The sequence below is a fragment of the Podarcis erhardii genome (genome assembly GCF_964252035.2).
Source record: "Podarcis erhardii genome assembly, chromosome: 5".
Taxonomy (NCBI): Eukaryota; Metazoa; Chordata; class Lepidosauria; order Squamata; family Lacertidae; genus Podarcis; species Podarcis erhardii.
Genome location: NC_138509.1, coordinates 52,909,662 through 52,923,015, shown reverse-complemented (window position 1 = coordinate 52,923,015; position 13,354 = coordinate 52,909,662). Strand labels below are relative to the sequence as shown.

General features: G+C 40.1%; 1 protein-coding gene across 9 annotated transcripts in view; it reads left to right on the top strand.

Moving 5' to 3' along the window:
* Positions 1 to 7,879, top strand: part of RBM20 (RNA binding motif protein 20) — a 111,321-nt gene extending 103,442 nt beyond the window's left edge. For all 9 annotated transcript variants that reach the window (XM_081863393.1, XM_081863390.1, XM_081863389.1 and 6 more), the window contains 2 exons: positions 1,205 to 1,326; positions 4,953 to 7,879. In XM_081863393.1, the coding sequence (XP_081719519.1) occupies positions 1,205 to 1,326; positions 4,953 to 5,063 (233 nt within the window). In that variant the 3' untranslated portion in view covers positions 5,064 to 7,879. The remainder of the gene's footprint in view (positions 1 to 1,204; positions 1,327 to 4,952) is intronic.
* The last annotated feature ends 5,475 nt before the right edge of the window (positions 7,880 to 13,354 follow it).

The following is a 13,354-nucleotide window of genomic DNA, read 5'->3' as shown; positions in this document are numbered from 1 at the left end:
AGCATTGAAACTGAGACAGAGATGTCAAATACAGGGGGTGAGCCTCTATTTAGTCAGTAACTCGGTGTTCAAAGCCCTTCTCATGAATTATGTTATATGATTGTTAACAAGAAGCCTGCAAGGTAGGTCAGTATTTTAAAACTTCTGTTTATAAATGCATATACAGAACCCTGCAAAAATATAATCCATGATAAGTATAAAAGATAAACTTAACATAAATATCAGTCTCATTGTTATCAGACAAAAAAAAGTACATCTCTAAAGACAGATACTTGAAATAAGCATGATATTTTATATTTGACAGAAGGTGCCCATCTGTTTAATAATTCATGACAGTTTATCTTCACCTCTTGAACATATATCAGACCTGTCACCTGATCCATTCAAACTACCTTCAACCATTCTGGCAGCACAAGACTTGCATTATCTTTATTCATTCATTCATTCATTCATTCATTCACTCATTCATTCTATACCACCCTTCATCTGAAGATCACAGAGCTGTTTACAATATACAGACACAAAAATACATACCGTAATCTCTCTCTCTCTCTCTCTCTCTCTCTCTCTCTCTCTCTCTCTCTCTCTCTCTCACACACACACACACACACACACACAGAGAGAGAGAGAGAGAGAGAGAGAGTTAGTTTAAAAGGCCCCCACTGGGCAGAGAGCCTGGAGAGAGAGAATTTCTATAGACCACAGCAACTCCCCCTCCCCAGCCTTCAAGTCTGCCCTGGTGCTCCACCAGGTGGGTACAGCTGCGTGAGACCAACTCCACCCTGTTCAGCTGCCCAAAACTCAGTAATACAGACCAGATCAGCCTCCTCATCGACAACCAGGTCAGGCCTAAAGGCTGACTAATAGGACAACCACAATTCCCTAGGTAACAGGAAGGGCTGGCACATGGCACAGTCAGGTGGGAGAGAGAGTAAGAAAAAGTGACTTAGCCAAGACCACCTAGTGAGAGACAATGGACCCATGGTCTGACTCTATATAGGGCGGCCTCCTATGCTACATTACTCTATATTATTTTTGATAGAGAAATTATAAATATCTGAGAAGTGAAAGCACTATACTTTAAGAAATTCCGGTGACGCCAAAATAAGTTCAACCATTTTTCTCCCCATGGAAAGGAATTTTCTTTATAAGGCTATCTGATTCCCACCCCCGGTAATAATTGCAAGTCAATATTGTTTTATAGGCATGGAATTCATTGTGCCCAGAACTGGCTTTTACTGCAAACTCTGTGGACTTTTCTATACAAATGAGGAGACAGCAAAGACTCGTCATTGCAGAAGTACTGTTCACTACAAAAATCTTCAGGTAACAACTGATTTATTCACACAAATTAGTATCTGAAATGTAATGGCACGCATAAACAAGTCTTGGGGCTGCATACCTCCTGCACTACTGCATGTTTACCACCCTTGTCATGTGAAGCACTTAACACTGTCTACTTGTGAATCCAAGTTAGATTATTTTCAACCCATTTTTCAGTTCTACAGCTCATTTATTGCAGCATTTTATAGTCTATGGGCAGTATTCAACTATGGCAAAAAAAAAAAATGATACAGATTAGGGGGATGGATCAGTCTTGCCCTCTAGGATCAACCCTTCAAGCTTCTTTTCCTGGAGCCTGAAGAGTTATAGCAGCCATGGCAAAGCTTAGAAATTGTTTCTAGTAAAGCACCTCCTAAGGGTGGCTAAAGCCATGGCATGTATGCTCTGGGAAGAAGCATGATGCAGGGGTGTCTGGCTTCCTTCCTACCTGTTACCTAGGTGTTTTGGAACATCCTCAGCTTGGTGGGTGCCTGGTTGAACATCTATAGGCAGTGCAGACATTGTCAGCAGGGAATATATGAGTATGTGTGCTATACATCATTTACAAATAATGGGATATTGATTGTTAGCTGTTGAGTTCAGTACTGAACACCTAGTATAAGACAGCAGTGAGGAGAGATGGGTGTATGAGTGTAAGTTCGTTCTGTGAACATTCTAAGCCTACATGTAAATTGTACACATTTTGTACACTCTCTGCCTGTGAAGTACACATTTTTCAATGCATTTCAATGTATTTTGATTAATTTCCTCTAACTGCAGCACAAAATCTAGAGAATTGCATAATCCAATTAATAGTAGTCTTCCAATCTGCAAGCAAGTTCAGGAACATAGAATTCTGTTGATCTACTAACAAAGCAGACCAAATTAACTCCTCCTATATCTCTAATAACTTAAAAAGCATAGGTCTTAATGCAATCATACCCAATTCACTTTCTGAAGTCCACCTTTTCTCTCTTTGCTTTCTTCTTTCAAAATGTCTTTATTTATATTAAATTTATATACTGCTCTTCATCCAAAGATGACAGGGCGGTTTAGAAATATATCTTACGTGTCAAATGAAGTGAATAAAGAAGTATGTCACTGGATTTTCTGGTACAGAACAACAACCTATAGATAACAAGAGCTGAAGATTTACTATAACCCCGTGTTGCATACTTCTGTTTCAGATAAATAAGCCTTTTCTATTTGGATATGTGTTTGCCTACAGCTCTCTGCTCTGACTTTCAAGAACTTCCATTGCTGTTTTCATCATAAATTCTGGCCATTTCCGACCTCATATATTTTGTGTGATTACAATTCAGGCCTTCTGTTACATCTCACAAGTTGTCAAAACCAACTAGAAGCTAAAGAGCTTTGGTTCAATTCCCTTGCTGCACATATCAAAAGTCATTGCGCATCAAATTGTTACACATCAAGAGAAGATTAACTGTCACCCAGCCTTGGCCTTTCTCTAGAAAATGAAGTGCATGCTGCAAGTTAATACAGAATGCTGGGTAGAGCACGGTAGCATGTCACGCACAAGTCTAAGTGAAAGGAGAGATGGCAACAGGTGAAAGGCTTGCCTTCGGGATTCTTTTTCTCCCTTTAGGGCAGCCACTAATCCAAGACCAAAGCAGTTTTAAATAGCTGGAAAAATATGCATTTGCTCATTAAAAGTCTATATACATTAATGGTTTTAGTGAACCTAAGCAACAGATGAATCTCTTTTTAAGAGCGTGAAGTAACTGGCATTTCCTTGGCAGCGAGTCAGGAGAAGAAGCATTTAGACAGTTGTCAGCTTCACCACACCCCTTGTGTGCATTTATACTGAATCCAGCTTCTCATTAGGTGCACAGCTGGTCTATACTAAGAGCACTGCCCTGTGTAGGGCTGTGATGTCATTGAGTAGCAGAAGAGAAGTGACGTCATGTGTGGTTCATAGTTGCTGTTGCAGTTTGGCATGTAGGAGTTGGGGGCTGATCAGAAATGATGTGACGCACCCTTCCTGCTACAAAAGTAGGGTCATAAAGTGGGGAGGGGTAAGGGAATTAAAGGAGAGCCACCACCTCCGCTTAATATCAAATGCAATAGATAAACTGGCCTTGATTCTAGATGTAGTTTCTAAACGGTCTCACTGCCATTATATAACAACCCTGCATTGACTATTAGGTATACAGGGCAGCATGAAGCCACATCAATCCCAGTTCCCTGGCATTTCTATATGAATGATATGTGTGGTGGGAAAACATACAGTGGTGCCTCGCAAGACGAAATTAATCCGTTCCGTTAGGCTCTTCGTATAGCGGTTTTTTCGTCTTGCGAAGCAAGCCCATTGACAGCTTAGCGGATTAGCGCTATTAGCGGTTTAGCGGCATTTAGCGATCAGCTGTTAAGCGGCTTATCAGCGGAACAGCTGATAAGCGGCTTAGCGGCTTAGGAAAGGGGGGGGAAGGGGAAAAAAACCCGCAGGAACTCGCAAGACGTTTTCGTCTTGCGAAGCAAGCCCATAGGGAAATTAGTTTTGCGAAGCACCTCCAAAACAGAAAACCCTTTCGTCTAGCGGGTTTTCCGTCTTGCGAGGCGTTCGTCTTGCGGGGCACCACTGTATTTGTGTGTACACAATTCAATCTCAAATATATATATCTAAAACATGCTGTGTATATGTATGTTGTGTGAAGCAACTCTTAGATGGGCTATCCTACTCTCCTTCATGGCTGAGCACTAGAATGGCTGGACATTATGAACTTTATAAATGTCATATTGACTGGTGTGTTTCACTTCCTTTCCTGGTACTGCAAATAATGTGGACAGTATATTCATGGGATTATTACTCAGTTTGATGGGAGAAGGCTCGCTACACATATTCAGAAGTACTTTGCTTTAATACTTCACATGTTCCCAAGTTTAGACCTTGTTCAAATCAAGCTCTGAACAGAGCTATTGTTACAGAACAAACCAATAGTGAATTAACATTTGGCTAAATACTAATGATGTGGCTCCCCCTCCTTGCACTGCTCAGAGGGGCAAGCTGACAAAGCAACCTAGTTATGAGGAAAAAGAGGACAGCTGTTCCTACAAGCTCACAGCCACTGCTGTGGCAGTATTTCTCATCCCTAGCTAGTTCCTGTCCACCTGTTCCTTTGGGTGGCAAAATAGGTAGTGTTTTCTTCCTGTTGGGCAGGAGGTGAGGTGAGGTTGCAGGCAGATCAACAGTAATAAGATGTGGTGTAAAATAATGATATTTCGTTCAGCTGTGGGGTCCTTTGGTGGCATGTGAGCCTTGGTAAATGCCTGGTTATGCTGACTTCTGTTTTTGGGCCTAGATATCATATTGGTATTTCCTCCATTTTAGGAGTTATGTGAGCATTAGAATCATAGAACTGTAGTTGGAAGGGACCACGAGGATCATCTAGTCCAACCCCCTGCAATGCAGGAATCTTTCACCAAACTTGGGGCTCAAACCCATGACTCTGAGATTAAGAGTCCCATGCTCTACTAGCTGAGCCTATCCCTCAAGGCATCTTCAGCCCTATAGAGTGACATAAGCATTTGTGGCAGTGGCTTGAAGGCATGAAGTTATATGGTTGAAAATCAAATTACCTATATTTTCATTATTTCATTCACCACAGAAGTACCTATCCCAGCTTGCAGAAGAGAATCTGAAGATGAATGAGAAAGAAAGCAGTTTGCCACAAGATGATAATGGAATTGTCCCTCACTTTGAGGAGAAAAAGCTATGAGGTGAACACTAATGGTTTTCTGCTGATCCTGCTTATGCACCTTTTGTTTGCACTGTTGAAAGGCAAGCATAATGAGAAGCTTGTTCTATGCATCTACACGACAGCACCATTTAAAAACAATGTCTGAAATACAGTGAAGCAAAGTGACATATCTGATAGCAGTAAAGCTCCACTTTCTCAGCCTGTAATAGGCACAACAGCTCTCTTTAAACTAGAATTCTCAGGGATTCTCTCAGTGTTGGTTCAGGTAAATTGTTTAGTGAAAATATTCTGGGAGTGAGGAAGAAATAACCTGAAAAATCCTTGGCTAAAATACTTTTATTTACATCACCTAGTCCAGCAGTGAACTACGGGTCTTGTAAGTACATCTATAAGTTATTGTTGTGTTACTGCTGATAACATGGGTTCAATCAGATGATAACAATATCCATGTCTTGTATGAAATACTCACAGTTCATATATTCAAAGGGCTTACAATCTACATTGGGGTGGGGGGGGGCAGAAGCAGTGAAGCCCTTTCCCCCTTCGGTGCCTTGACAACATTTCAGAAGACTAAATATGTTCCACGTTTTGCCTCTGGTAGGATTACTTATCTCTTCTCTTCTTTCCTTAAGGTTTTATTCTTCCTAATTTTAGAAATCAACCAGGCACTTAATTTTGTTTCACTCAGAGCCATCGCCCAATTTAAGAAACCTTAGTCGACTGACAGTCTAAGTGTATTAAGTCTGCATAAATTTGCACATGAATAAAAGAAGTCCTAAAGTAGGGACATCTTCCTTTGTCTCAGATGATGAACATACTTGTTGCACCATCTTAGAATGTGCAATGAGGGATGCAGGAGGGAGGTGGTGGCACATGATGGTGGGAAGGTTTGGTCCCAGGGCATGGTTGAAAACACAAGATGCAGCAGCCTTGCTGAAACTGGTTGGGTGTGGTCTGTGCCTGCATGGGGAAATGATTGAGGAGCATCTGGTATGCTTTGAGTTGCATAATGGAAGAAAGGCAGATATATAGTTAAAGAAAAAATATCCTGCATTTGCCCAGTTGATCAGACACACCATCTAAATTAATTAAAATGTTTTTAATGATTGATCAGCTAAAGCTCTGAGCAGACTTTGAATTTCACTTCCATTAATTTCTATGTTGATGATATAGGTGCCCAGTATAGTATTATTATAGTTGTGTTTCAGCAATATGTGTGTTTATATCACCCAGAGTTCCACTAAAGTAAACTGCTTTACTTTTTTGTTGTTTTAGTAAGGCTTGGAGTGGTAAAATGCATAGATTCTGTAAAACTGTTAGCAGCATTAATCACAGGATGATCTTTTTAAAAATGCACCAGGTACCATTTGAGTTTGCTGAGCCATATCTAAAATCAGAGCAAGTGTATTTGTTGCATTTCCTTTTTTAAAATGTTTTTAAAGAAAATTGGAGAAATTATAGAAAAAATATCTGTGAATTACCATATTATATTTTCTTGCCATTGGCACCTTTAAGAATTTTCTTATCTATGAGTAAATCAACACACACAAAATCGCCCAGTTGCCAAGATCTCCCAATAAAAATATTACATTACCTGTTTCATATTATAATATTTTTTGTGGGAGGAAATGGAACCAGCATCTTCAGTTAACTTTCTTTGTTATCTTGCAAGTGTGTGCTGTCACTAGGCTAGGTTCCATTTCATTAAATGGCAGAAACATTCCATTTATTACCATCAGAGATGAGGTCAAACAGCACATTTCAGATTCATAAACTTTAGAGCCTTTGAGGTCCTGACCTTCGGCTAGGCAATGTAAGTAAGAGGCAGGGGCAGACATGGCTTTCGAGCACACATCTAATCCCATGTATCAGGTGTACTGAACTTTGCATCCATCCTCTTTAAAACATTTTATTCCACCTTTCAGCATAAAAAATTCAAAGGTGAATAAGAGAGTTTAAAGTCTCTTAAAAGAGAAAAATGAAAACCAGCAATAAAAGAAATAAGTGTTTACGGCTGGCTTTTAGAAACATGAATACTCTTGCACTGTTACAGGAAAGACATAATTAATCTGTGGAGGGAACATGAAGATCTTTATTTTGTCATCAGTAAGAATGCTGACATAGGCAGTTCCCAATGAAGGATGCATATCCTGCTGGGAGATAACCACACATAGCTGGGGAGGTGGGAGGCTCTTCTCTTGCAACAATGGGCCACCTTGACTTGGAATTTTTGCACCAAAAATCTGAAACTTAAGAAATGCTACTTTCATACCTGACTGAATTCTTCACAAATGTCATTTGTACACATTAAGTTGTATGTATAGCACAATGCAGACTATTTATTACTACTATGTAAAAAGCTTTCTTATTTATAAAGTGTTGCAAAGTATCTCAGATAATTTTTTAAAAGTATTTAGAACTAGTAATAATTTATTATTTGTCTTTACTTACTACTGTAATGGGTGTTAAGTAACCCATGTATTATTATTATTATTTTTCATTATAAAACCAAAGAATCTAAGAATTGCCCCCCCCCCCAAAAAACTTGACAACTATGCTACTGGCCTGCACACTAGTTTAATATCAGGCTTTCAGGGTTTTCCTGTCTCTGTTAAGTCTGTGTTTGTTGGTACATACTTGAACTGGACCAGATGTTACTATTTATTGAGTTCACACAATCTTGTTTAATCATTGGCTTGTAAACATTTAGAATGTATTAGAATTTAAGTTATTTAGGAAGCATCACAAGTTTTAATTGCTCTGTGCACCTGAGATTTCAAATTGTGTTTATTAAAATGGACAAATTATTGTAATAAAGAGAATTTTAATGGCTATGCAAGAACTGGTGATCTTTTCTTTCAATGGCACATGCCTCTCTCTGTAGATGTAATGCTACTGATCCTTTTAATTACAGTGTGGAGGTCAGGAGCAAGCTGCAAGATCACATCCTGTTTCCCCAGATTCTTTCCACGCAATGCAACCAAAATATTTAAGCTTAATTTGTTTAAGCTAACATGCAGGGTCCAGACTTCACAGTGTTCTCATCCTGATTCTGCAACTGAGATGGACAAATCCAAAGCCCAGGATAGGTGCCTCTACTGCTCAAACAAACATTTTCTTTGTCTGCATCCAAGCCAAGGCATTCAGAAGGTCGTTCCAGAATAAAGCCTGACCCTAGTGATAATCATGTTCATATCATAACTCTGGCACATCAGGGTATGGCTGAAGATTTAACTGTTCATGTGTCAGAAGAAAAGAACTGTGTAAACTGGCCTTAAGCAGGTATTATGGGGTAGGGGACATAGATGAAAGCTTACTAAAACACACTTCTTTTTACAGGAACCTCAAATAACTTTCCCGTGTAGTGCTAAAGAAATAAGTCAGGTGAAATTCATTCTTGTCCCCATTTTTAAGTCTTTTTTCCTTTTCCATTTTATTAAAATACATTGCTTTTCCTTTTTTAGATTTGATATGTATATTGTATTCCCCCTACTGGACAGTTAATTATTGCAGCAATGGCATGAGTCAGTATTTCAGCTTTTAATCTAACACTGTATGAAGCAGTACATTTAAAATACCAGTGGCAAACTGCTCTACAATCCAATTATCTCTTGGATAAATAATTTGAATTTCATAATTTTACTTGATGCATATTTGTGAATGAATGTCTATTAGCTACATTTCACTGGTTTTGAAACTGATACTCAAATGTGGCGTTTAGGAGTTACGTACCAGATGCAATGCGGAGACTTTTAGGTTTTATGCATTCTTGCATTTTAGGGTGTGTGTTGTTGTTTTTTGTATTGCAGTCTTGTGTGTGTGTTTTTAAGACAGAAATTCCATTGCTGTGTAGATTGGGAGCACTTTGGAAGCAGCACTGTGGAGGAATGCAAACCAAGTTTTTTACAGCAGCCTAAACCGTAAAAGCAAGATTTTTAAGTTTCTAAAAATCAGATTGCTACCCACAGCTTCTTGGGAACAATTTCACTTCTGCAGTTTCGAACCTTGAATGTTTTTGTTGAAGTTGCTAGGTGGAAGCCCTGTAAACTAAGTTTGCAAGGCAATTGGAAAGTGTGCAGATGCCATGCTTCCACATAGTTCGTCAATTAAAGACCATTCTCATCCTCTGCTCCCATCTGCTGTGGAATAAAGCCCAAATCCCTGATTGCTGCACAGGGAACAGGGAACTGTGAAGAAACTGGGCTGCAGGCCATAATAGTTCTACTTCAGTCTACATTGCATTGCCCTTCCATTTATTAATTATCCTTGTGGGCATGAAGGCCAAAGTGGCTTTTTGTCCGGTCATCTTAGTTTGTAGGGCAAATATTACGCATCTGATTAAACTTGACCGGTCAACACTACTGCTTTCCCACTAAGCCACAGAGCTGACCTTCAGAAAGCAGAAGACACGCAATCAGTAAACCATATTGATCCGGATTCAGTAACGGATAAGGTGACCCAAACCCAATATCAGATCAACATTTGCCAATGGCATACACCATTTCCTTTAACTCAGCTCAGTCAGGAATGAGACAGGTATGTATGAAACTTCATGCTACATTAAACAAGTTATAGCCTGTTTCCATGTACTGCAACCCATTAAGCAGGTACTAGTTAATTACCAAGTTCTTCCACCAGGTGCTAGGTGGGGCCGGTGATACAAATGTCACCTTTCCTTGGTATAACATTTACCCTTCATCGTTCCAAAACTTGGGATATGTCGTATCTTGGGTTATGAAATCTCTCCTTGAGGCTTTTTGGAACTTGTCTGAACATGTATTCTTTGTTCTGGTCTTAAAAGAGAAGAAAGAAGTAGCAACTGATTCTGTTGTTGGATTTGGTAGGCTTGGCAAAGCAGCTTGGCTTACTTAAGCTTATCTTCAACAGATAGCAGCCAGCTGGTGACCACAGACGCTTACCTTGAACTAGAGGGGAGGATGTTGCCTCAGCTGAAAGATCTGCATCTGTTGACGAGAAAGCTGGCTGCAAAAAGTGAAGTTGCACAAATGGAACTGATAACAGCACTAAAAACAAAGTCGTATGTAACAAAGCTATGGCATGCTGGCAGATCCAAATCATGTAACACTGTGTTGAGGTGAAAGTGGGAACTTGCCATTATTGTCCTCCAGTGTCATCTTTCCAGGCTAGAAAAATAGGTGAATTAAGAATTGATGCCATGTCCTCATTTTCACCTACTGTGGTATCACAGTCTGCTTCAAACAAAGCAGAGAGACTCTACAAGCACTTTGAGGAGTAACGGGGTGTTTCAAGAGAAAAGCCATGTTTGTGTTGGAGCATGAAATGAGTAGGCCACCCATGGAGCCTGTAGTCACAGCTTTGAACTAAGTGGTGGAGCTGGACCAGGATCTCTTAATTTTGCCAGTAATGAAGAAGTGCCTCCACCAAAGTAAGCTAAAGACGGAGTGGGAAAATGAAGTTCGGCAACACCTCTCCTGGCTTTGGTCCTGTGGTGTTTGCCACAGGTGTTGCCCCTTTCAGGTTTCCACTAGCCTGCCTCTTGTTCCTGTGTCTACTTCCTATCCTGCCCCCTTCCTCCTATCTCCCTGCCTTGAAACCTGCTTGAAGATTCATGTGATGCCCCACAGCAGAAATACGTTGCAATAAATTAATAATAATTTTTAAAAACAACACAACTTCTGACTAAACCATAATATTGGCTGGAAACTCTGCTGTTGGTGACTTTGATGAATATGTTCTGGGTTGGAAGAAGGAGAGGGAGGGTGGTACATGCAGTAGAGCATACTTAGTGGTGGCATCTCATGTGCAAACTCCAAGTACAGATCAGATTGTTCCCCATTTACATTCACATGCCAGCTTGAAACATTTATTTGTATTGGCCTTTGGAGCATAATGAGGGCAGCTCTATTGGCTTATACTGCTGTGCAACTGACTGCGTTGGTTTGGAGTAAATGTATTTTATGCTGGTTAATTCATTTTTAATGTTGTGTTTCTTAGGATTTTTTGTTGTATTTTATATTTGTTGTTAGCCATTCTGGGCTCTGCTTTGAGAAAGAACCAGTAAGCTAGTAGCAGTAGTAATATCTGCACGTGATGTACAATTTTTCTGTAAATCATGGGTGGGGAACTTGTGGCTTTCCAGATGTTGGACTCCACCACCGATCATCCCTGACCATTGGCCATGCTGGTTTGGGCCAATGCAGTCCAACACCATCAGGAGGACCAAAGGTTTTAAAAGGAAAGGTGGTTTTCAACAGCTCTTTGGCAACTTGTTTTTCCTGTACATTCATTGTTGTATTATTCATGAAAATTTCCCAGGACAAAATCATAGCCTACTTCTGATAAAAGCTTTCTATCTGAGATGTGCTAGATGTCCTCATCAGGACTTTGGAGCTACCAAATACCCCCAGGTGAACCCAGTTGTTAGAGGCATTGCAAGCATCATTAGTGTAAGCCGCATGGCACTTCTATGTAGTGTATATGATTAGTATTGTTCTGCTGCAGGTGGAAGATGAGATATTAAGTGAGTGGCCTAAGGTTGCATGCCAAGCCAGTAGTTAGATGGAAGAGAATTGCCTAGACGTGCTCAGCCTAGACCTGTGCTTAGTAGCAAATGATATCATTTGTGGCATTTAGTACATGGTTCATTGTATCTGTGCATCCTGTTGAAGCCAATGATTGATAAACAAGTAAACTTATTACAATTAGAAGACCATTAACAGTGCAGTTGGCTAGCAATCCATGGCTTTATTAGTATAAGTCATCCTACCAGGCCTTTGGGTTGGAAGAAGCTGTGAGATTAGTTTGCCCACTCTTAACTGGGGGGTTTGAGGACAAGGATAATTGAACACTTGGAGATGGCTAGAAACAGGGTTAGCCCAAGAGCTTTCTTTGCCCTAGGCAAATTAAATGTTTGCTGTTCTTCTTTCCATTGTGATAATATCTAGGGAGCTCCTTAAGATATCATCTCATGAAGAGTGATTGGGAAGAACTTTCTGACAGTAAACTGTACAACAGTGGAACTGACTACATTGAAAGGTGGTGGACTCTCCTTCACTGGAAATTTTTAAACAGAGGTTAGATGCCCATTCTCTAGTTGTGATTTCTGCATTGCCGAAGGTTGGACAAGATGACCCTTTGGATCCCATCCAACACTACAGTTCTATACGTTTGTCTGTAGAAATACAAGAGCTTTCAGCTACTGGCTACTTAGATTTTTTTTTTAAAGATAACTCTTTTCTTCCCCTTGCTTCTGCCTAGAACTTGTTGACAATATTGAACTGCTGATCACACTTTAGCACCACTTCCCAGTTAAAAAAACAAAGAAAGCTTATTATAGTTGGCAAAGGTGGCACTGGAATCAGTCAGGTGATTTCACTTGGCTTGGATGCTGGATCATGTGCAGCCTCTGTTGATTACATTACATCTTTTCCAAACAGAGGGATCCGGATTTCCTTCTAAGATACTTAACTCTTTAGTTGAGACTGAAGAAATGGGAAAAGGCACAGCAGCAAACAAGGACTCTTCAGTGAGGGGACTGGGATAACAATCTTATCTTAAATCCTTATCTTAAATGTCAGCTGCAAATGTCATCCTGTCATCTCATAAGGCCCTTCTTGTGGCCAATGTGCAAGCCAGACAAAAAAGATAAGGTGATATGAATAAACTTATTGCTAAGCCTTCTTGTGGGCTGCCAAACCCAAACCCCAAAAAACACAATTCAGCCACACAACTGTCCATCTCAGAAGATGCAAAGTTCGGTCATTTTGGCCACCATGAGCATCCACATCCTGCAGAAAAATGCTATGAACCTCAAAGCTTGCACACTCTCCCAAAAGACCATTATTCTGCCTAGGGCATGCACCATCAGATTTTCTTGAGTCAGAGAAAGAAAAACTTCATAATATAAAGCTCAAAGGCTTTATCATCAGTAGGCATGAAGTATTCATCCTATCTTCACCATTGTTAGCAGTTTTAGCTACCTAACAGAGCCCTTGAAGATCACATGCCTAGAAACTCTAGACAACTCTTGTTTTCCCACCCAAATCTACTGAGACTCTCTTACTGATAACTGAAATCCCAAGACTGATTGATGAATACTGGTTACTGTTTGCAAACCCATTGCTCTGCAATTAATTACTGAGGGAGAAAGTAAACGCCCAAATGACCATGCTCTGCACAGCTGCAAACTTTCACATACACGTTTTGCACACTTATCTCCAGAACGACTCAGTCATGATAAGTATGTAATATAGATCCATAGGTGCAGCACTCAATAAAAGGTTGCTGTGTGACTGTGCAATCAGAGACGCAACAGCACTTAAGACGGG